We start from the raw sequence: 25,770 nt of genomic DNA on the forward strand, positions 1-25,770 counted from the left end.
CAAGTAAGTAATACAAAAGGTAACGGTTGTCCCTTATAAGCCTTACTAACTGAGGAGTACCTGGGTTCTTGTTTTCCTCCCCCCGTAGGATAGATGAAGGAATTAACCCGGGAATCACCTAAGAGCAGGACAAGATTTAGTATCTAACTGGTTTAAATAATTACACAAACAAAAAGGTGGGTAGGATCTTACCAGTGGGAATTGACTTAGTACTTGAAATGTTAGAACACAACGACAGGGAGAAAATAAGAAAAAGGTAAGGTTAGTAGGGTTCTACTACCCGGGCGGCACGAGGGTCGCGCTAGATTCGGGATGGTGCACTGCTGCAGAGCGTCCTGAAAATGCACAAACCCAATGTTCCGTTTAACACCAAAAGTCTTCCCACTGATGGAAAAAGATTAAGGACGATGACAGTCGGGATGGTATTTCCAGGTGAATGGGTTTTAAGGAGGTAAATTCTGGCAGGATACAGAGCAACCAATCGGAATGATGACTCTTGAGACAGGTAGGTCAAAAACAGGCAAGGTCTGGTACACTGGCTGACAGGAACTATAACAGAACGTGGAGAAGAGGAGTCCAGGAGGAAAGCAGGATTTTCGGTACACGGGAAGGCAGATCAGAAGGTGAGGGAATTCCAAATAGAAGGTCCAGTAAACAATCCGAGTCGAAAACCGTAAGAACCACAAGCACATAGCAATCGAAGAAGGAACTTCTAATTACCGGTAGTAGCTGTAAACAGAAGCAGCGTCTTGGCCGTCTCCGGGAACTAAATAATGGAGAAAGGCGGGGCTAGCCAATGTGAGGCTCTTCCGGTGAACTACCGTACGGAAGCAGGTTTCCTGGGGGGTGTAGTCTCCGAGCCGCTAACTTCCACGGCAACTTCCATCGTGCATAAAACGACGCGGTTTGATGCCGAATCCTTTTGGGGAGCGCTATAAATTTCCTACTGCCTCTGGTAGTAGATTTGGAAACCCGAAGCGCCAGCGGCGTAAGTGACCGGGTTTTGCTGATAGCCGGGGATGAACGCCGACTCATAACATTCTCGACAATTTAATAAATAGAGGCAAAGAGACAGTCACATGGCAATGGGAGAGTACTTACAAAAACTGCCTTACAGATTTCAAAACAGACTCTATGGGCTTCATTACGAGAATGGAGGTAGCCATGCTGCTTCTAGCGGCATGGCTACCCCCATACCGGGTACCGGGTCCGGGTTCCAGAAATAGGGAATTACCGTGCCATGCTGACGTTGGCAGGCCCATTCATTCCCATTCTTGGGACCCGCACCTGATACATCCCCATTCCAATTTGCGCCCCTATAGGGCTTAATGGGAATGGGGAGGATTCTAACAACGGGCCCGTTAATGATAGGCCCGTTGTTAGCATCCTGGTCTGCTAGCGGGTCCGCTAAGGACGACTGTTCTGACCAGACGTCCTTAGCGGGACCCACAAGCAGACCTCGTTCTACCGGTGCCTTTAACCCTCTACCGCCTAGGCCGTAATGAGGCCCATATGATTTTAAAGAATAACCCTAATTTAGTAAAAAAGAAACTGTGGGAACAGGACTGGGTTAATACGATGGAGATAAGAAATCATCACAGGCTAATGAAAAATGCAGCTCCAGAAGCAAGAGAACGAAATACACTACCTAAATATCTGGAAAAATCCCCAAACATGAAATACAGAGCCACATCCATGAAATTTCGTCTCAATATGTTTGAGACGAAAGAGAGTATATGTATGAGATACAGAGATAGACCCTTAAAATCAAAATTTAGGTTCTGTAATAGCGCAGATGAATCCTTAAAACACTTCATGTGAATGTGACCCGCAGAGGTTTACTACATTTCTCTGGGCAACACTAGCACCCGGAGATTTAGTAGGGAGAGATAAACAAAAACATCTCCACGCCTTTGATGAAACAACACAAAGGAGAAAAAGAGAGCATAGGAAAACCCTGCGAGAAATTAAGAAAACAGGGTATCCGGCAGAACAACTGAAAATATAAATTAAACGAGAGAAAACCAAATATAGATCTTGGTCACTCTCACAAAGGGAAGCCCGGATGCAAACCGACAGGGAGTATGAGAGAATAACAATAAAAGCTTTTGGGAAACATTAAATCAATTTGAGGGGGAAACAGGCAACTCTCTCTGTTACCTAGTCTCTGAAGAAGGCTGGGTCGAATATCTAACAGAGACCTATAAGAGTCATAGCACCTGTCATTTTACTACCAAGCCAGCTATACTTTGGCAACTCGATTTCGATGAGGAGGAAATTTATGAAATCATAATTCATTCTTTGACATCTAAAGCTTCAGGATTGAATGGCCTGACTTACCAGACACTCAAAGGTGAACCAGAACTATGGTCGAAACTATTGTCCGGTCTCTTCAGGGAAATCCTTAAGAAACGGGTAGTTCCAATTTCTTGGAAAACAGCGTTAGTAATACCCTTTTTTTAAAATGGGGTGGGCAGCTGCAAATTACAGACCAATAGCGCTGCTCGACATTGAAAGCAAAATATTTATGAAACTCCTTCTAAAGCATGTTTCAAAATGGGTAGAAGACTTTGACATCCTATCACGCTTCCAAACAGGGTTCCGGAAGGGACTGTTGACATCAGTCAATGGTTTGATCCTAAATCTTTTGAATGAACAGAGAGCAAGAAATCGCTCCCATTTTATGGAGCTTGGATCGACTATCGAAAGCTTTCGATCGAGTGGAAAGAGCATTACTCTGGCAAAAATTGCGAGGGTGCGGAATGCCAGAAACATTATTGTCCATTTTGGTGGAATTACACAGAGCTACAAACCTAAGAGTTCGTCTTGATGCAATGGGCCACCTCTCAAAATTAATAGAGGTAAATAGGGGGGTCAATCTGTTTTTGGCAGACATGGGACCTTTCTTAGAATCCTCTGCATTGCCAGCCCCACCTTGAATGGGAGTAAGATCTGTTGGCTGGCTTACACACACGATATAGTACTTCTTGATAGAACACCAATTGGTCTGCAACGTCTTCTAACGAGATTGAACGAGTATGTCGGGATAAATAAACTAACAGTCAACCCTGCCAAATCAAATATCCTCATCTTTAAACATCCCTTGTCAAAAACTAAATACAAAAAGTGGAAACTGGGGGGAAAATGTATTAGAGTTGTAGAAACCATAAAATATCTGGGTTACAACATACACGCCCATCCAGCCCAATATAAGGTAGAATCTAAGATTATGGACAAAGTAACACAAGCCGCATTACAAATGATCAAACTGAACTATACATTTTGTTAATTTTCACTCCTTCCGCTAGTGAAGTATTACTTGGCAAAAGTGGTCCCAGTGATACTATACGGATTGGAAGCTAGGCCGGGTCTCTAGTCAGCAAACTGGGAAAGTTTGAGGGTCGACTGTGGAAAAGGGTCTTGGGACTTCCAAGCTGTACATCTACAGGAACTCTGAGATTCGAGTTGGGCCTAAAATCACTAAAGTGCATGGCAGACAGGAAACTGATTTCCCTGTTTCGAGAAATAATCATGGGTAAAGAGACCTCCCTTTACGGAGACCTTAGGTCTCAGAAGCTGCTGGGAAATCATCATCTTTGATAGCACTTGGGGAAAAGGTAACAAAAGCACTCATAAAGATAGACCTCGATGAAGAAACCATGGTTTTAAACCCACTCAAAATTTAAAAAAAACTGGAACTCTTAGACTAGATCGAAACAGTAGAGAATGTTAGATCTGACCCAGTTCAAAGTGCGTTCTTGAGGGGGGAAAAGGAACTTGGGTGTCTTTCATGCTACTTTAATGAAATTCCCAAATAGAAAGTTGTGTTCAAACCTCCTCAGAATGAGATTAAATTTGGTCCATTGCGGGGTAGTTTTAGAAAAGCGAAACCAAGGGGACAAGGCAAAAAAACTGTGTTCGATATGGATAAACCCAGCCAAACAAACAATAAGGCATTTACTAATTGACTGTGAAGGCTCATGGAAACATCGGTCAAGACTATTCAGGAACTTCGTGCGCAGAGAGGAGGACATTATATCAGACTTTTTGTGGGATAGACTTATTTCTGGCACCAATGCCGTGTTGACATTAGCAGCCATCCAGGTGCTAACCACTTGTGAAATAAAGGTTTAATCTATATAGTCCAGGAAAACAGTTCACTACAACATTGTGCACCCAGACGGTATGTGAGAATATAAAACCGAAAAGTACAAATGCCTAGAAAAGTGGCAGAGTTGGCAAAAAGGAGAAAACATTTTTTTTTTCTTTTTTTTTTTGTATATCTACAAAGAGATTTTGTAAATTGTTTGTATCTATTTTATCTTTTGTTTTGGCTCATCGAGCCAAAACAAATAAAAAAATAAAAATATTTAAAAAACTTAAAGCTCTATTGCACTGCACTTAGGATATTAAGAACTCGGCACTTGGGTACCGGCATAAATGCGAGGACATCACTATATGGCGAGGACTGGTGGACGATGTTCGCAGTCTCAAGCAATAAACTGTTGCATGCATTAATTACCTACTTAGAGAAAATTGAGGGTCTATTAACTAAAGAGCGGATGAGTGTATAGAGCGGATGAGTGTATAGAGTGGATGAGTGTATAGAGCGGATGACTGCGTATGAGCGAACAACTTTGTAGAGCTTACGAGTGCATATAGCAGATGAATGCATAGAGCGGATGAGTGCGGGGAGCGGATGAGTGCGTGGGTCGGATGAGTACGCAGAGCGGATGAGTGTGGGGAACGGATGAGTGTGGGGAGCGAATGGGTGAGCAGAGCGGATAGGTGAGCAGAGCGTGATGGGTGAGCAGAGCGGAAGAGTGCGCAGAGCGGAAGAGTGTGTAAGAATGGAGGAGTGTGTAGAGTGAATGACTGGATGACTACGTCGACCAGACTAGTGGGTAGAGCCGACGAGTGTATGGAGCAGACGAGTGCGTATGCACAAATGAGTGCGTAAGAGAGGAGGGGAGCGTAAGACAGGAGGGGTGCGTAAGAGAGGAGGGGTGTGTAAGAGCGAGTGAGTGCGTAGAGTGAGTGAGTGCGTAGAGTGGGTGAGTGTGTAGAGCGGGTGAGTGCATAGAGCAGGTGAATGTTTAGAGCGTGCAAGTGCCTAGAGCGGACGAGTGCCTAGAGCAGATGTGTTGCGTAGAGCGGATGTGTTGCGTAGAGCGGATGAGTTGCGTAGAGCGGATGAGTTGCATAGAGCGGATGAGTTGCGTAGAGCGGATGAGTGCGTAGACCGGTTGAGTGCGGAGTGCATGTAGAGCGGATGAGTGCCTTGAGCGAAAGAGTGCGTAGAACAGAGGACTGAGCAGAGCGGATGAGTACGTAGAGTCGGTGAATGCGTAGAGCGGACGGAACGGGTGAAGTATGTGGATGGAATGGGTGACGTATATGGATGAAACTGGTGACGTATGTGGATGAAACGGGTGACATATGTGGATGAAACATGTGAAATATGTGGATGGAACAGATGAAGTATGTAGATGGTAAGGGTGAAATATGTGGATGAAGTGCATAAAACAACTTAGAATACACAGAACGGATTGGATTGAATAGAACAGATTCAAATGCATGAAACGGACTGGAGTGCGTGGAGCGGACTGGAGTGCGTGGAGCGGACTGGAGTGCGTGGTGCGGAATGGAGTTCGTGGGGCAGACTGGAGTGCATGGAGCGGACTGGAGTGCATGGCGCGGACTGGAGTGCATGACACGGATTGGACCGCATAGAATTGCATGCCTTACATGGAATAGTTTGGAGTGCATGGAACATTTGAAAGAGCATGTAACCCATCATAACACATCACCACGCTTACTCGCTTCTTTACACCCCCATTCAACTAGAACACAGAGATACTATGACACCATTCGGTATAACTGTTCTCATACCAACATCTACCGCATACTCCCCATCACTCTATGTAAACACTGCTGGTTACACACCCCCCGCCCAGGCGTTCTCCTCAGGCCTAACGCAGCCACTTTCGGTCTGGATAAATCCTGCCAGAACGAACACTTACTCTTGATCTCTCAACCACCACACCTACCGTTAAGAAGCAGCTATCACACGAACGCCACACCAGCTGCACACATATCCGGTGCTCACACGCACCTTTGTCTCGCTCTACTCTCTCTACTGACTTGAGTTCCATTTCCCAAGGGCGTTCAACCTACCAGCGCCTTCAGACCATACCAATGGTACATAAGGCGCTATGTAAATGCAAAGTAACATAACATATAAAATAAAAAATATAAAAAGGTCAGCCATGCCAGGGCCTGATCGGTGATACCCAGGTTTTCACGGAGACGGTTGAGCAGGATCGCATGGTTGACAGTGTCAAAGGCAGAAGAGGGATCAAGTAAGATGAGGACACGGGGTATTGCAGTCAAGATTGGAGAGCAGGCCTTCATGGATGTTCAGGAGAGCAGTTTCCATGCTTCTGGCAGCTCTGAAGCCAGACTGATGGTCATGGAGACAACCAACAGATTCTGTGTGAAGATTAAGCTGGGAGATGGCCAGCTTTTGTGATGGTGTGATGAGGACGTGTCTGGATGTAAATCTCTTTCTTTCCATCCTCAGAGGCGTCTTGCTTGTGTTTAAATATCATCAGCCTACGAAAATTAATGTAAAACTCCATACCTCTGTGTCTATTGATTGGCAATTGACCTCTCACTGATGATAATGATAACCAATGCTGAAACGTTCTTTTCCAGATATTTTTGTGGGTACCCTGGTGGTGCAGCTTGCGGTCTGCATCTTCTTCGTCTTCGCCAACATTGAACAATTGTACATATCCATGGATGTAAGTGACAGCGGTGAATTAGGAAAAAATATTTTGTGTTTCACAATAAACTGCACCATCTTGTGAAGGGCCTCCAGACTAGAATCTTACAGCTGTATAGGCATCATGAAATAAGACACAGACTACAGATTCACTTTTCTATGAAAAGGTTTATTCTAAATGTCAGGATGGTGGAAGGCCTACCTTGCCCTATGCTAAAGTGGGATTTCCCTACCGAAAGAAACTAAGGACAGTCTGTGTCATTAAGTTCAACTCAAAAGTCTGTGTCCAAAACCTATACTTGTCCTCACAACTAAAGATATACAATGTGTACGGATGTCAGCAAGAAAAGAAACAGTATTCCAAATAAAGCTCTGAGCTTCTTCCAGCTCCTGGATTGCTTTTGAGCTTCCCCTTCCCCAAGTTCAACACAGTTCCCACAGATTCCAGGGTTCCCTTCCCCAAGATCAACACAGTTCCCACAGACCTGAGGGTTCCCTTCCCCAAGTTCAACACCGTTCCCACAGATCCCAAGGTTCCCTTCCCCAAGTTCGACACAGTTCCCACAGACCCCAGGGTTCTCTTCCCCAAGTTCAACACAGTTCCCACAGGCCCCAGGGTTCCCTTCCCCAAGTTCAGCACAGTTCCCACAGACCCAATGGTTCCCTTCTCCAAGTTCGACACAGTTCCCACAGACCCCAGGGTTCTCTTCCCCAAGTTCAACACAGTTCCCACAGGCCCCCGGGTTCTCTTCCCCAAGTTCAACACAGTTCCCACAGGGCCCAGGGTTCCCTTCCCCAAGTTCAGCACAGTTCCCACAGACCCCAGGGTTCCCTTCTCCAAGTTCAAAACAGTTCCCACAGGCCCCAGGGTTCCCTTCCCCAAGTTCAGCACAGTTCCCACAGACCCCGGGGTTCCTTTCCCAAAGTTCAACACAGTTCCCACAGACCCCAGGGATTCCTTCCCCAAGTTCAACACAGTTCCCACAGATTCCAGGGTTCCCTTCCCCAAGTTCAACACAGTTCCCACAGATTCCAGGGTTCCCTTCCCCAAGATCAACACAGTTCCCACAGACCTGAGGGTTCCCTTCCCCAAGTTCAACACAGTCGCCACAGATCCCAAGGTTCCCTTCCCCAAGTTCGACACAGTTCCCACAGACCCCAGGGTTCTCTTCCCCAAGTTCAATACAGTTCCCACAGGCCCCAGGGTTCCCTTCCCCAAGTTCAGCACAGTTCCCACAGACCCAATGGTTCCCTTCTCCAAGTTCGACACAGTTCCCACAGACCCCAGGGTTCTCTTCCCCAAGTTCAACACAGTTCCCACAGGCCCCAGGGTTCTCTTCCCCAAGTTCAACACAGTTCCCACAGGGCCCAGGGTTCCCTTCCCCAAGTTCAGCACAGTTCCCACAGACCCCGGGGTTCCTTTCCCAAAGTTCAACACAGTTCTCACAGACCCCAGGGATTCCTTCCCCAAGTTCAACACAGTTCCCACAGATTCCAGGGTTCCCTTCCCCAAGTTCAGCACAGTTCCCACAGATTCCAGGGTTCCCTTCCCCAAGATCAACACAGTTCCCACAGACCCCAGGGTTCCCTTCCCCAAGTTCAACACAGTTCCCACAGATCCCAAGGTTCCCTTCCCCAAGTTCGGCACAGTTCCCACAGACCCCAGGGTTCTCTTCCCCAAGTTCAACACAGTTCCCACAGGCCCCAGAGATCCCTTCCCCAAGTTCAGCACAGTTCCCACAGACCCCAGGGTTCCCTTCTCCAAGTTCAAAACAGTTCCCACAGGCCCCAGGGTTCCCTTCCCCCAAGTTCAGCACAGTTCCCACAGACCCCAGGGTTCCCTTATCCAAGTTCAACACAGTTCCCACAGACCCCAGGGTTCTCTTCCCCAAGTTCAACACAGTTTCCACAGGCCCCAGGGTTCCCTTCCCCAAGTTTAGCACAGTTCCCACAGACCCCAGGGTTCCCTTCTCCAAGTTCAACACAGTTGCCACAGACCCCAGGGTCCCTGTCCCCAGGTTCAACACAGTTCCCACAGACCCCAGGGTTCCCTTCCCCAAGTTCAACCCAGTTCCCACAGACCCCATGGATCCCTTTCCTGAGTCCTGAGTTCAACACAGTTCCCACAAACCCCAGGGTTCCCTTCCCCAAGTTTAACACAGTTCCCACAGATCCCAAGGTTCCCTTTCCAAAGTTCAACACAGTTCCCACAGACCCCAGGGTTCCCTTCCCAAGAAGGCAGCTCGTCCAGCTTCAAGACCACAGTCAATTCAAATCTCTCAGCTTTCAATAATAATGCCTATTCAACTGTGTAACCCTTCAGGCTTTTCATTAGTTCACACAGATTATTACCTTCTTCAATCACTTCAGCACTTATTATACAAGACACCTTCTGTATCTTGACTTTCCTGGGATATTTCCAAGTAGGGGTATCCTCGGTCTAGGCGCCATTGTTGAACCATACGGTCCACCCATTACAGGTCACGCAACCGATATCCCTTGGCAATTTGTGATGCTTTTGGCTTTCCTTGGCACTCTATGACTCTGCCACAATGTCAATTTCACACAACTCACACTGTGGTGTTTATTCCTTTCCACCACCTTGCTTTCACATTGTCCATTAGTGCTTATCACTTGTTTCCCACTTGGTTCAACAGTGATCCTTACTGGCTCTCACTGCGTTCATAAATGCACATCACTTTATTTTCACTCGTACAGTATTTCATAAACTTTTCATATCTTTTCTTTAGTCCGGTATTCTTATTGCAGCTTGTTGGGTATTCACAAATTCTTCCATTCTGTCCTCTAACCAAATTGTTATACATTTCTGTTTGATCGGCATTTCCATCTGCCCGATTCCAGCCCTTGGAGCGCCCTGGTCTGGATGTTCCCCTTCTTTTGCTGAAAGGTGTGCGTCTACTCCTCTGGGCTTCTTCTTTCTTTGTCGGCTTTCACTTGCTCCCCTATGGCTTGTTGTAGCGGCCGGTGGCACCAGGGCGTCTTCTTTGACCCACAGCTGCTGCTGTGGACACACAGCTCTGGGGCTTGCAGGTGCTTAGACCCTCTTGTGGCACATTTGGGCCTCAGCGTCTCTCTCCTTTCTCAGCAGCACACAGCATCCTTTTTCGCCAACCCCTCTTCAGCTTGCTCCACATCGGGTCACCACGTCCTTCCCACCAGGCAGGTTTCTCTCACCAGGCGGGTTTCTCATTATATGCACCTGTAGCCTTCTAATTGGTTACATATGCTAATCCTTTGCTTGACCACTTTATCGGTGGGACATGCCTGGCCATTGTAATAGTATTGCTCCGTAGTCCTCTTCCTCGTCCCAGTACCAAAGTGGAGTGAATGAATGGAAGTGTGCATAACTCCCAGTTGCCTCCTCCTCGTCCCATTCTTTAAGGAATGAGAAGTGTGGGGCATTTTGTGTGTGTGAAAGAGGAAAAGACTGAATGGAAACGTGCCTCATTCTCAGTTATTTCTTCGCTGTTTTGTTATGGCTCTGATATTTCTCTTGATTAACAATAGGGGATTGATGTAGGCTTATCCTACCCATATAAGGAGGTGTTCTCCTAATTGATCTCTTCTTTGTCTCTCTATAATGATGGTATTTCTGAGGATTATTTAAGAAGGAAGGGAAGGGAAGGGAAGGTGTTGACAGCACACTATAAAGGCTTCTGGGACTGAATGATCATTATGAAAATGGAATGGGCATACCGTGTCCCTCCATTCCCCAAGACTCCTCCACCCAGGTGATCCTCCCTCGCATATCCACCCCCAGGGTCAGCATCCAAAAGTGATGGCCTTTCACTGGCCACCTGAGCAGTGGATGTTGGAGGAAAAAATGTGAGAATGCCCTCGGGTTTCACACACACCCCGTATTATCGCTATTTCAGAATGACGAGTCTGATGCTACAATGAGGTTCATTAAATGCAGCGAGAGCTTATGAACCAAGAGATCTGCTGTGGACAGGGAGCATAAGTCATGACGCAGCTGGAAGTCAGGGAGCATAAGTCATGACACAGCCGGAAGTCAGGGAGCATAAGTCATGACACAGCCAGAAGTCAGGAAGCATAAGTCATGACACAGCCGGAAGTGAGGGAGCATAATTCATGACACAGCCGCAGGTCACTGAGCATCAATCATGACATCCAGAAGTCAGGGAGCATAAGTCATGACACAGCCAGAAGTCAGGGAGCATAAGTCATGACAGCCGGAAGTCAGGGAGCATAAATCATGACAAAGCCAGAAGTCAGTGAGCATCAGTCATGACACAGCCAGAAGTCAGGAAGCATAAGTCATGACACAGCCGGAAGTCAGGGAGCATAATTCATGACACAGCCGCAAGTCAGTGAGCATCAGTCATGACAAAGCCGCAAGTCAGGGAGCATAAATCATGACAGCCGGAAGTCAGGGAGCATAATTCATGACAAAGCCAGAAGTCAGTGAGCATCAGTCATGACGAAGCCAGAAGTCAGGGAGCATAAGTCATGACAGCCGGAAGTCAGGGAACATAATTGATGACAAAGCCAGAAGTCAGTGAGCATCAGTCATGACAAAGCCAGAAGTCAGGGAGCATAAGTAATGACAGACGGAAGTCAGGGAGCATAAGTCATGACACAGCTGGGGGTCAGGGAGCATAAACCATGACACAGCCGGAGGTCAGGGAGCATAAGCCATGACACAGCCGGAAGTCGGGGAGCATAAGTCATGTGCTGTGATGAATCCCCAGATGTCGTCACTTCTCCCCTGGTAGGAGACCCGTCCCATGAGGCCAGGGGGGTGAGGCCGCTACCTGATAGTCCTCCTGGGGGTGGTACTCACCGGGTGGATCTCATGGGGAGGGAAGCCCCTATGGGATTAGTGATGACCCGGAGAAAACATGGTATACCCATAGCCCACCTAAACCTAACACACCTTCCTACCACCAACACTTTCCTTAGTGTTCCTATATGTTATGGTCACACCACTAATATAGGAAGTACTGGGACGAGGAAGAGTGTGGACTCGAGGAGCAGGCATCCCTTGAGTACTGTGACCAGGTAGAGGCAATTTGACTCGCTGGAAGCATAGAGAGCACTTAGGAGAACCTGAATGAGCAGTCTAGTTTCTCTTGAAACCCGATTGTGCAAAGCCCATTCAAAACTGAAGAGGGAACCCAGGAAAGGGAGAGAAACACTCCCTGGAGAAACTGCGAGACGGGAAGCAGGCCGGAGCGGAGAAAAGGAGAAGTCGTTGCTTGGGACACTGCCCTGCAGGAAGAACTGTCCCTATCCGGTTAGCCATGGAGAGACAGACTGGAGCCGTGGAGAAGCCCAGACAACAGGAGCAGACACGCAGCCAGCTAGGAACAAAATGCTGCAGAGATGCTGCAGCACACCAGAAAGTAGCAGGGGCCATGAGATGCCCAAAAGGACACAGAAGGATACCCGCAACCAACCGAAGAACAGCGGCAAGCCCCCTAAGGTACCTGGTTTTTAATGGCGGTTGGTGGGTCTCTAGAATGGCTGATAAGCAGTTGTACATGGGACTTGGACCCACACCCTTTTATGGAGATCAAGCCAAATCACTTTCATAGTCACAGTACTTGGCAGGATAGTGAACCAGGACTACTGCACAAAGACCGGAAGAATACACAGGTCTGGGAACCACACACATAAGACTGGGAACTCGTGTGAAGTGTGAACATTTAGAAGTGTGAAGTAAACCAGGGGAAGAGAGGCATTCCAAAAAAACAAAAAGGGGAAAAGAAGCCAGGGAAAGGGAGATCTTCCTGCTGGCAGTCTGAACTGTGTGTTAAAGTCAAAGAAGGGCTTGGCGGAAGGGAGTACTTCCACCCAGCCCTTCTAAACTATGGAACCAATAATTCTCAGGAGAAGAAAGCAATCTCTCCTGTTGGTTTCTCCTGAAGATTGTGTATTGTGAGAGAGAGGAATGGAGGCATTCCCGCTGGCAGTGTAAACAGTATGCTGAAGTGCAAGGGACTGGTGGAAGGGAGTCATTCAGCCCAGCCCTTGTGAACGTTGAAATCATGAAACCTCAGGAGAAGAAAGTAATACCTCCTGGTGGTTTCCCCGAAGATTGAGTATCGTGAAGCCAATCAGAAGGAAGGCCAGGGAAGGCAATAATTCCCCTGGCATTGTGGGAACATTGAGAATAGAATACCCAGAGCAGGGAGGCATTCCCCAGGGACCCAAGAGTGACACAAAACTATTGTCAATAGGGAATGATGGTTGAGGTGGAACTTCTTCTTTTGAATTGGAACTGAAATTCTTACAGCACCACAAGCTGGAACTTTGTTTGTTTCCCTGGGAAAGGAACCAAGACCCAGAGAAGGGAGTCATTCTCACAGACAACATTTCCTCTTATGATTGGAATTGTGGCTCATTGTCCAGAAGAAGGGAGTCATTCTTCTGGACCAGGAAGATCCACAACTGTATTCTTATTAGTTACAAGTGTGAGGGACAGAAGTAGGCATTTCATTTACTTGGACATTCTGACTGATTCCTTAGTAGAGCCAGGGAATCCCCTCTTAGAGTTAAGGAGAGAGAGGTTTCCACTTTATTGGTACATAATTAAAAGTCTTTGCCAATCACCATGCCACCACCGTGTCAGTCATGGCAACGCCGGACATCAGGGACCCTAAGTCATGAAAAAGCCGGACATCAGGGAGCATAAGTCATGGCAAAGCTGGAAATAAGGGACCATAAATCAGGATAAAGCCGGACAGTGCAGCAAGCATAAGTCATGGAAAAGCTGGCAGTCAAGGAGCATAAGTCATGTCAAAACCAGAAATCAGAGAGCATAAGTCATGACAAAGCCAGACAGTCCAGCGAGCATAAGTCATGATAAAGTCAGAAGTCTGGGAGCATAAGTCTTGGCAAAGCCGGACGTCTGGGAGCATACGTCATGATGAAGCTGGCCAGTCCAGGGAGCATAAGTCATGACAAAGCCAGAAGTCAGGGAGCATAAGTCATGACAAAGCCAGACAGCAACTCATTTCCCATCTCTTGTCCGAAACCAGACCCAAGGATGAGGGCTTTTCGCACTAGCCAGGGCTCAGCTTCCCCACTTAACAGCTTTTAATAGCCAGTACTTTAAAGTATTTATCTAAACATGCTTTGTCTGGTGACAAATTATGGAGTGAAGCTTTAAATGATATACAATAGCACACATCCATTTAGCAATGCAGCCAATGAGCTTTCAATATGCAGCCAGACATGAACGCTAGGACCAGGCAACTGTAGTCAGCCATGTGCACGACCTGCTGCAATATGCAGCCAGACATGAACGCTAGGACCAGGAAACTGCAGTCAGCCTCAGCCATGTGCACGACCTGCTGCAATATGCAGCCAGGTATGAACGCTAGGACCAGGCAATTGTAGTTAGCCATGTGCACGACCTGCTGCAATATGCAGCCAGACATGAACGCTAGGACCAGGAAACTGTAGTCAGCCTCAGCCATGTGCACGACCTGCTGCAATATGCAGCCAGGTATGAACGCTAGGACCAGGCAATTGTAGTCAGCCATGTGCTCGACTGCTGGAATAGACAGCCAGACATGAACGCTAGGACCAGGAAACTGTAGTCAGCCTCAGCCATGTGCACGACCTGCTGCAATATGCAGCCAGACATGAACGCTAGGACCAGGCAATTGTAGTCAGCCATGTGCACGACCTGCTGCAATATGCAGCCAGACATGAACGCTAGGACCAGGAAACTGTAGTCAGCCTCAGCCATGTGCACGACCTGCTGCAATATGCAGCCAGGTATGAACGCTAGGACCAGGCAATTGTAGTTAGCCATGTGCACGACCTGCTGCAATATGCAGCCAGACATGAACGCTAGGACCAGGAAACTGTAGTCAGCCTCAGCCATGTGCACGACCTGCTGCAATATGCAGCCAGACATGAACTAGGACCAGGCAATTGTAGTCAGCCATGTGCTCGACTGCTGGAATAGACAGCCAGGTATGAATGCTAGGACCAGGCAACTGTAGTCAGCCATGTGCACGACCTGCTGCAATATGCAGCCAGGTATGAATGCTAGGACCAGGCAACTGTAGTCAGCCATGTGCACGACCTGCTGCAATATGCAGCCAGGTATGAACGCTAGGACCAGGCAATTGTAGTCAGCCATGTGCTCGACTGCTGGAATAGACAGCCAGACATGAACGCTAGGACCAGGAAACTGTAGTCAGCCTCAGCCATGTGCACGACCTGCTGCAATATGCAGCCAGACATGAACGCTAGGACCAGGCAATTGTAGTCAGCCATGTGCACGACCTGCTGCAATATGCAGCCAGACATGAACGCTAGGACCAGGAAACTGTAGTCAGCCTCAGCCATGTGCACGACCTGCTGCAATATGCAGCCAGACATGAACGCTAGGACCAGGAAACTGTAGTCAGCCTCAGCCATGTGCACGACCTGCTGCAATATGCAGCCAGACATGAACGCTAGGACCAGGAAACTGTAGTCAGCCTCAGCCATGTGCACGACCTGCTGCAATATGCAGCCAGACATGAACGCTAGGACCAGGCAACTGTAGTCAGCCATGTGCACGACCTGCTGCAATATGCAGCCAGACATGAACGCTAGGACCAGGCAACTGTAGTCCGCCATGTGCTCGACTGCTGGAATAGACAGCCAGGTATGAATGCTAGGACCAGGCAACTGTAGTCAGCCATGTGCACGACCTGCTGCAATATGCAGCCAGACATGAACGCTAGGACCAGGCAACTGTAGTCCGCCATGTGCTCGACCTTCCCACTGAATCTAATGAATTTATTGTTTGATATCAGGTTTAAAGTAAACCTTACAAAAAACCAAATTACATTATGCTACAACCGTTGCTTCACAAAAAGAACATTAATGCTATTTATTACTAGTATTAATAGCGTACTACACCTAAAATACACACTATATTCTAATCCAGGGAGGAATTGGGCTGGTACAAGACTAAGCTGGAGTCTTGCTGGAGTGCTATTCCGTGGATGAATGATAACCAAACCCTGCCCCCCATTTATTGTACCCCTACCTCAGCCCCACCCATATCAATATAAAAACCACACCTGCACCCCACAAAGGGGGAGCGAAGGTGTTTCCACAGTAAAGTTGCACTCATTCAACCTCAAATAAGATACCCCGAACCCTAAAGCATTGTCAGCATCAGCACCTTCAAGATGCCCAAAGTTCCGCATACAACCTCAGCAAAGTGACCTTGGGGAATCCCTGGAAGGAACATTTCTACAGGCGCAACACCAATGCTAGAAGCACTGCTCAAACGCCCACCAAATGGCTTGCCTATACAACACCAAATAACATTGACCGACGCTCCCCTAGGGAGAAAGACTACATGCCAGATCCACAACCCACTTTGTTTCACTCAACTGCACTTGGCATGTCTATAAGCTGAGCAGTAAATGGAAAACACATCAAGAAACTGTGCTCTAGCACCATGATGGCTCGGTGTCCAAGATGGAATTACTGATAAAATGTCTTACACGAAATAACCAGAGAGACTCAGAGAAGATGGTAAAAGACTGCTGTTATCTCAATGGAGGAAAGCAGGGTTAATCGTCATTCATCAACTCGATGCATGCAGGATCACGTCTTCTTGATTATACTTAATTTATATAATGTTAGATGCGTCATCTATGATGTCATCCTACGTGGCATATTACAAAAACGTATTGGGGGGGATTGGATATGGGGAACATGTCTGCATATAGAATACATGAATGTTAGTCTCTCATTTGCGGCTCCTTGTCTGTAGGACACGCCTGAGCTACTTCTACATACGTAGTATACTGATTAAAGCAGAGAATATGTCAACAGGTTGGTAACTGCAACATTGTATGTAAAAGTGCATGACAGGCTTTTCTGATTGGTTGGCAACCCAAATCCAACCTTGGACATTCGGCTCGCAGGCAGCACATACATGGAAGCGAAACCCAGATGCTTTGAGATACGTCAGCTCTACCCTTGTTTTGCCAATTAGTCAACCCTCTCTCATTGTTAGGCCTCATGCCAGTGTCCTATGTTTGAATATTGCACTAGCCAGTCTGCACTGTCTTGGAACATTCAAGGGTGTATAGACACACCATTATCTTAGTTTCAAGCCTAATGAGTAGCCCTTGTTTGTGAGCTCGTCACTTGTTAAGAGACCATGGATTTGTCCATTTTGACCGTGTATTTAACTGTATTTGATTCAGTTATACTGGATGTAGTTGCCCCTCTTGGCCTTTAGAGACTTGCTCACTCTATCCCATATAAACTTTATACACTTTTAATTGTCAAATAGTTGGCGTCTGTAAATTCCTCCTAATCTTGAGAAATATGTCTATTGCACATGATCTGCTCATTGGACTCACGTTGTACTTTGCCTTCATCTCTCGAAATAGTATCCTTGGTCCAAGGCCAATGCACTCCTTTATTTAGCAAGGGGAAAAAACAGCCTTTCATCGTCTTTTCACATCAGGATGCTGGGCTCCTATTTTGAGGTAGCTGGGTTAATTGACATAAGCATTCGCCTGTCCTCTTCTTATGGTTGCCCTAAATGTTTAATATATACCTCTATAAGCAAGCTTCTATATGTTCTTTCTACCTTGCATTATGGCGCATTGACAGTTATTGATCAGTGAGTCACTTTATTCTTCATTGTGTTCTTGATTACTGTATTATTGGGTAAATGTGTTTCTTGGTGTTTCAATTACATCGTCATCCTTAAGTATTTTCCTATCATTTCAGCATAGGTTGTTATACCTTCTTTGTTACATTCTTTTGCTGCCATCAATCTTGGTTTTAATGTACATCCATTCTGTTCAGGGCTGCATTTCGTACAGCTCGGCAAAGGGCATCCTTCTTGGTAATGTTCCTCCATTATATCCGCTTGTTGGTACACTCTAAATGGTTGCCTGAGTGCAAAACGTCTCTCATATACTCGATGTGGTACAGAAATATTGCATGGATTCATGCACGGGATCCCACTTGTGACTCTTTGCCATTCCAAGGGGATGGTGCTGAGGGCGAGGAGGCCAGAGAGGTGTCCACCTGCTTCTCTACATTCTCCTCTAGGGTCGAGTTTGCAACCAAACTCTTTGTCTCCTTTTCTGCAATTCCTGATTTGTCGTCTTGTATCATTTCATCATATTTTCTTTTCTTTGGGACCCATATCTTTGTCACCCCCCTCAGGTGACCATCATTTTGATATGTTCATCCACACTCCAGGTCATCAGAGGACAATCTCCTGCTGGTGCACAGAATATCCATCGTCCTATATATTTCTTCTTATCTTTAGGATAATAGAACTTAGCTCCTGGAGGTGCTAAGGTACTTTTCTTTATGTTCTTATGAATAATGTCTACACTTTGCACTTGCTCACCAGTTATAGTATCAATGTCAATCATTTTCTTTATTCAAATAGGTTTCTTGACTGTCTTTTTACATTGTCCCACGATGATCCTTATGAGACAGAATCCTAGCAATACGAACACTAGTATTGTTTCGAGCATCTTGAAAGCATTTGCCAACCAAGTTTGAATCCATGAGAATGAAGATGTAAACCAATCATTTTCAATTGGATCGTCTTCCTTCACCATCTTCGTGTGCAGGTCTGTTAGCGTAGTTATTGCTTCTGTCAGAGTTCCATTTTTTTCATCATGAGAATGTATAAATGTACTGCAAGAAGGGCTGACCTTGGCACACACGCCTCCCTCCTTTATTACATTAAATCCCTTTATTGTATTAATCGTCTGCAGTAGCTCCCATCTGGTAATCTGGAGCCACTTGGCGTTTGGTGCAGTTTGTATTCCTGGCATGAATATAGATGTAAAAATCACTGCCGTTCTGCTGAATAATTTGTGCTCATCTGGAATGTCATAATAGGCTTCTACTGATTTTGCTGAGAAGTCATTCTTCTTTTTGTCGTCTTTGAGGTAGAGATCATCTCTTCCTCAGGTGTGCATCCATCTTCAGGATTTCTATAATCTGTAGATCACTCTTTGGAATTACCAAGGCTGGTAAACTGACCAGTACCAGTGAATACATTCCTCCCCATTTTGGTGTCAGCTTTATATGTGGTCTTGATCCACAGGTCCAATAATGATCCATCAGGAATACAGTTGCTTCATCCATGCCTGGTACATCAAAGATTCAAGCACACTTTAGATTTTCTCGCACTTTCACTGTGTCATTTTTCTGGAACATTGAGATGCATTCTTCAGAGGGAGTGTCTGCAATGGTCCCTTCTTCATCATCGACTCAAGTCAACAGCCTCACAATTTTAGGCAATTGATCTTTACATTCCTTTTCTATGTTTATCACAAGTATGTCCCATTGTCTTGCCATGGCTCTTGCTTTAAACACAAACACTCCTTCAGCCCACCCATCAGGAGTGAGGACTATTCCTTCAGTTTGTAACTGTCCTCTTTCCCAACATATCCGTATCTCTTCTTGAATCTTGCCTTGGAAGTTTAGCATCTTATTTTCTTCGATCTTGATTCCTGCTCCATTTACTCCAGGTTTTTCATATTTCCGTATTGGGTACATCGTATCGTTATTTTCACTCAGCTTTGTTGCTTGCACATAATAATCTTCTCTTTGGGATGTTTTCTTGTTCATCCATACTAGGGATGCTGTTCGGCCCTGAAATTGTCCTCTGTTTAGGCAAAGTGCAAGTTGTCTCAGGCAATGTGCCTCTTTTACTGATACTTCTGTAGCTATGAATATTTTAGATGTTCCCAAAGCATAAGGTATTAGGGAACAAACATACCAATTTTCATCTGACTACTCCTTCCCACCTCTTCCATATGCTGATACCTACAAGAATGTTGCCATTACAATGGGGGCACTTTCTTCATGTTTGGAGAGGTGAGAATGTGGGTAGACCCTGCAGGGGTTTGGGGGACATGGATTCTGAAAGACCTTGTAAGTAGCAGAGGACCAGAATGCAGGGCCTACAGCTGTGTTTGATATTTTCTCTGTGTTGTTAATTATTAGTGTTTGTGCATACTGCAACAAATGTAGAGGTTCAGTAGCAATAACAGCCAATCAGTGGCCAGCCTGCAAAATGAAACATTGCTTTGGTGCTCACTGAAGTTCATTGGTTTGAATCCGAGCATGACCCTTTTCGGGAATTAAGGCCACTTCGAGAGACCAAAGGGTGTGTATTCTTTTCAAAAAGCACAATTTAAAAAATGAAATTAATTGCTAGAACTTTGTAAACGGGCTCCTTTAAAAATGTTACAATGTTAATCTCTAATGGTTACTTGCAATATACATCGTAGTCATAATAGGAAAGTCACACTTTTCTTACAGACCACAGCTCGAAACCTAGAATTGCAAAATGCATTACTTTCAGATCAATTACCATTCCAGGATGGACAGTCAGCTACACTGCAATTGTACTATTTTAAATACCCCTATGAAAAGAGGTGAGGGGGACACCGTGCAGACCTAGCTCTGAAAAGCAACATAGTGCTTTACAGAGGTATACAACAGTGCAGATGCACAACGGAGCTCCATAGCACCTAACAGGATTCCTGCCTGCTCTGCATAAAATCAAAGATCATTTTGAGAGCATATGAATGACCTCAGATCTTTGACAAATGTGTGTAATAAAAGGTTTAGTATTCTGGGTTTGGTGCTCATATAACTTTTCACAGCACCCAGTCTTACATGAAATGCTTATAACCATGAATAATATATACTCATTCAGACAGCCTTAAGATTTGCATATGAGGACAAAAGGCTGACAGGTAAGGGAAGCACAGCTGAAGTGATGATGCTTCTATACATGTGGTGCAAAGGGGGGTGGGGCTGTCCCTGCGTTGGGGTCTGAGGGTTGTTCTCCTTGTTTTCTAGATAAATTGCCTGGAACAGGGGGTTGCACTTACTCAGAATTATAGAAGAGGTGGAGGGGAAAGGCCGGGTTTCACTGTAAAGATGTCTATGGGGCTGTGCTGGTGCACATTAGGCAATGCACAGATATCCCTGCAGGATAATCTTGATGAAATTCAGTGAATATCCCTTTATAACAGCTGCAGCATAGAGGATCTTAATCCTCACAGACAATTTTAAATAATCCTCATAGACGATTTTACTCCTCACAGATGATGTTAATCCTCACAGACGATCTTAATCCTCACAGACGATCTTAATCCTCACAGACGATTTTCAATAATCCTCATAGACGATCTATCTTAATCCTCACAGGTGATCTTAATCCTCACAGACAATCTTAATCCTCACACAAAATTAGATACAAAGCTATATACACAATAATCTCAAATCACCAATTCCTTCCACTTTTTGGAGAAAGGTGGACAGAATATTAACCACCGCTGTACGTGATCTATTATCTAACCTGTTGTGCAAATGCTTGACAGTATCCTTTCTTTGGCTGTGGATACATTAAACCTGAAGCAAATCTGATGAGTATAGGCCCTCTCTTCCTCAAGAAGCATATGGGAGGAGAGTAATGCATCTCTGGGGGTTTCCGCCAGCTGCACATAGGTGTCAAAACTGCTTCTCTTTGGGAATGTGGTACCAACCCCATCACCAGACAGCCAGACACATTCTTAGCTCCCTAAAAAGCCTTCTAGCCTGAGCCCACCAAAGAACATGTAGTCATTGTTGGCATGGGTTCTCTTCCTCAGTAAACCCGTCCCAGGCGAGAGTAGAAGCAGTTCGGGTCTAAGGCGATGAAACTGATGCTTAGGGCCACCAGCAGCAAATGTTGCAGTCTTTGGAAAAAAACAGAAATCTTATTTACTTGTCACTGTCTGATTTGCGTGAGAATAAATGTTATATTCATTAGATGTTGCTTCAAAATCTTATTGAAAACAAAGAATGCACATATTTACTACAGATTAAATGGCGTGAAACGAACACCTTATGTGCAGTGAAGGTAGTGCTCTTTGGACAATAGTGCATACAGGTTGCATTGGTGCAAGTGCAGTGAGCACTAGTGCACAAAGGACCCTAGCATAAAACGCACTTTCTGCAGTCAAATGCTTTGGAAGGAGGTTTTGTTCTTTTTTACTATGGGCATTTTTGGCCCAGGGTTAATTGCACATGTCTGCGATGGGGTGTTGTAGAGTGCCTGGGTTGGCGGCATGAGCCTGGTGATGTAAGAGAGAGAATGCCCTATGCTAAGCTTCCACGCTGAGGCGCAGTGGCCTTGCCTGGGTGATGGGTGCCAGTGGGTTTCCTATCTCTCATCTTATGGAACTTGATGTTACAGAATACAGCAACTTGCTGGAGTCCACATGATGGCTCTGAGGAGTCTGCTTTAGTTCACAGGCCCAAGAGGTCTCCCTTGGATAGCGCTTAGAAACCCAGGACAAGCCTTCATAGAGTTAGAAAGCCCAGAAATGATGCTCATGTTCTAGTCATTGTGTGCTGATTGAAGCCTTCTCTGCCCACAGCTCGTCTGCTCGCCTCTCCTGTGGAGGGGTTATATCATCGTCATGCTGCTCGTGGTATTTTTGGTGTCGTTTGCCGTAGAGGTGAGTGATTTTCCCTACCTCCTTTACGCCTGTAACATGTTGGGTCCACATTATGAAAACCACGTGTGAGGAAACCCACATTCCCTGTCGCGCCAACATGACTTTAAATTGTACACTATAATTTGGACTCTATGGGCCTCCTTATGAGTTTGGCGGTGTGGTAAAAAAACAGTGGTAATGCAGTGGTAACTCAGGGGCCCTTGTCTTGGATCAACCTTTCAAGGGGGAGAGCAGTCTCATTATCGGGGTCTGCAAGAAACAGTCTTCATAATGTCTCACCATGAGCTCTTTATGTAACACACCTGGTAACAAGTAACCGCGCGCCGATCGAAGTGCCTTGAAGACTTTTGCCAACACACATATGAATGACGCTTTGTTTCTATTTTAGGAGGCCGTGATTGAGAACCGGGCGCTCTGGAACAGGCTGAAAGACTGCGTTGGATTCAAGTCGAGGAGTCAGTACAAGAAGTTGCGCCGCCTATTGGCGAAGGACCCCGAGTGGCCCCCGCAGGATAAAACGGACTATGCCTTTATGGGCACCGTCTATATGGACGGGCACAAGGAGGTCTATGCCAACCCAACCTACGAGCACCATGAAGAGACTCCCTGACGGGGGCCTGCAGGGGTCCCCGGAGAGCCCTGCGCCGAGCTGCTGGAGACCCCACTGTGGCCCTGGTCTCACACCTCGGCAGCACCCACAGTGTCTCCTGCACGTGACGTGGCACCTCTCCACAGCAAAGTAGCTCAGATGTTGCCCACGGAAGGACCCCGGAACTCTGGCCTTCCCCACATACACTCAAAGGATGGAAGAGGGGGCCTCACGGGGAACCTCTCCCTGCACCCCTGCCTCTTTATAAACCGTACTGCACTTTCCTGCACGCCTTGCCCTGAAGGGGAACCCCCCAGATCCTGGGAAGGGGCGCCCTGTGTGGGGGCCATGCAGAGGAGAAGCCTTGGCCCCCTTCTGTTTAGGAGGCACCAGGCCAGCAGTTCTCGCCCTGGCCCCTTCCCCCTGGACCACCCTTTGACTGCTGGTTTCTGCAATGCCCTGAACTGGAGTCTAAGGAGCAGGGTCTGCACCAGGAAGGAAGCCACGGGCCCCTCTGCTCGCCCACCCCTTGTCACTGTTCAGTTCACTCTGGAGCTCCTCTCTCCACTCCATGTGACTGGCAGAGCTGGCGCCATCAACGCTTTTATCCAGAGTCGCTGGGAAGGGCCTTATTTCAAGCACAGTTTGTGTTTCAATGTTTACAACCTCTCTCGGGGATCCCAGCGAGCTTTAAGAAACCCCCTTCACTGACATTTTTCACTTCGGACAATCTGGCATTTTATTTACCCCTTCTTTGGTTTTGGTACATTTTAGTGGCACAAGGCACCACCAAATGTAGTAAAATAACCCCTGAGCTCTACAGAAGAGACAGAGAGAGCAAAGCGCGCAAGGGTTATGTCTTTTTAACTCCGGGAAAAATATCTTTCATAATTAAATAACAAAGTAATTTAGCCCACAAAAATACCGAAAATGCCTTTTTACCGACTTTAACCTCGCCTTTCCTTCACCGCCAACCTATTAACTCCGATGTATTTTCTTTTGCGTTCCTATTTTAAAATCAACATATTGAGTTTCTGTCGTGCTCTGCCATCTAGTGGAATCTTCTGGTATAACAGGACAGTTGATCAATGTGTCTCATGTGCTTTCCACATAGATCTTATACGTGTTTTCTTTCCAATATAATGTTCCTCAAATACTTACAGGGGTGCACCCCCTGAGCCCCTCTTACTGCCCTTCCCTTCTAACTCAAACCACCCCACCCATCTTCTTTAAAGGAATAGATTATTTCCACAACTAATCTACAATATGACATTTTAAAAAAAATAAAAATTAAAACATCAACATATTTTCTTCTCTATTTTTCAATTCAAGGTTTTTAATGAACATAATATGACTGGATACCATGTGCAAAACAGAAGTGAGGGGGGCGGGGGGTCCGGGAAACAGAATATCTGGTTGGCCAGGAAACTGGCAACGCGGGCGACATGAAAAAGAAAAATGCACAATGTGTTAATGTAAGTGACTTTGCGCCTTTTAAGGCGATGTTTGTGGGTTTTGCATTCATTGGACTACTCCGGAGTTGTTTTGCACATCACGTGGTCTGACGCTGCTTTGGTGCACAGTGCTCCGTGCAGTCTGCCTGCACAGCCACACGTGTGTCCCAGCTGCTCTTCCTCCTGCACAGTACTGCAGGAGAGCTCAGCCACACCCCTGTGTCTTCATACCCTCTAAGCCCCCCAACCCTCGCCTGTGACCCACCATTCTCTGGCCAGAACCGTGCTGTGCCCAAGATTGCTCTTGAGATTAGCCCTGCCCACTCATCCTGCTGTCCCAAAAAACTATTTCAACAAAATATGTGGCATGGCGATTGGCAAAGACTTTTATTCAGGCACAAATAAAGAGGAAACATATGTCTCCCCAACTCTAAGAGGGGGATCCCTGCCTCTACAATGGAAACTAAGAAATGGGTCACAATGTCCACCGTCCTGTCAAAAGGCCTATTTCTGTCCCTCACACTTGTAACTTATAGGAAAGGGGCAGTGGGTCTTCTTAGCCCAGAAAAATGACTCCCTTCCTCTGGACAATGAGCCACAGTTCCAATCGTAGGGGAAACTTTGCCTGTGAGAATGACTCCCTTCACCAGGTCTTGGTTCCTTTCAGAGGAAAACAAACACAGGTCCAGCTTGTAGTGTCTTAATGTTTCAGGTCCAATTAAAAACAAAAAGTTCAAACTCAAACATCATTCCTTATTGACCATAGTTTTGATTCACTGTTGAGTTCCTGAAGAATGCCTCCCTTGTCCAGGTATTTTATTCTCAATGTTCTCACAGTGCCAGGGGAACGACTCCCTTCCCCGGCCTTTCATTCTGATCGGCTTCACGATACACACTCCTTGGAAAAACACCAAGAGGTGTTGCTTCCTTCTCCTGAGGTCTCTTGGCCTCACAGTTCACAAGGGCTGGGCGGAACACTTCCCTCCCTCCAGGCCCTTCTTAGACATTAGTATGCAGTACACACTGCCAGTGGGAATGTCTCCCGCCAGCGAGAATGCCTCCCTTCCCACAGACCCTCCTTAGACACTAGTATGCAGCACATACTGCCAGCGGGAATGCTTCCCTCCCCCCAGGCCCTTCTTGGACATTAGTATGCAGTACACACTGCCAGTGGGAATGTCTCCTGCCAGCGAGAATGCCTCCCTTCCCACAGACCCTCCTTAGACACTAGTATGCAGCACACACTGCCAGCGGGAATGCTTCCCTCCCCCCAGGCCCTTCTTAGACATTAGTATGCAGTACACACTGCCAGCGGGAATGCTTCCCTCCCCCCAGGCCCTTCTTAGACATTAGTATGCAGTACACACTGCCAGCGGAAATGCCTCCCTTCCCCATGCTTGCTTTGCATTTCAAAAGTTCACAGTTTAC

At 46.5% G+C, this 25,770-nt stretch overlaps 1 protein-coding gene across 1 annotated transcript in view; it reads left to right on the forward strand.

The window, feature by feature from the left end:
• LOC138491098 (probable cation-transporting ATPase 13A4) overlaps positions 1-24,190 on the forward strand; it is a 1,104,196-nt gene extending 1,080,006 nt beyond the window's left edge. The window contains exons 28-30 of the mRNA XM_069617413.1: positions 6,718-6,806; positions 22,219-22,299; positions 22,688-24,190. Of these exons, the coding sequence (XP_069473514.1) occupies positions 6,718-6,806; positions 22,219-22,299; positions 22,688-22,909 (392 nt within the window). The 3' untranslated portion in view covers positions 22,910-24,190. The remainder of the gene's footprint in view (positions 1-6,717; positions 6,807-22,218; positions 22,300-22,687) is intronic.
• Positions 24,191-25,770: the final 1,580 nt, after the last annotated feature.

This window comes from Ambystoma mexicanum, chromosome 10 (assembly GCF_040938575.1).
Source record: "Ambystoma mexicanum isolate Mex_15411 chromosome 10, UKY_AmexF1_1, whole genome shotgun sequence".
Classification (NCBI taxonomy): Eukaryota; Metazoa; Chordata; class Amphibia; order Caudata; family Ambystomatidae; genus Ambystoma; species Ambystoma mexicanum.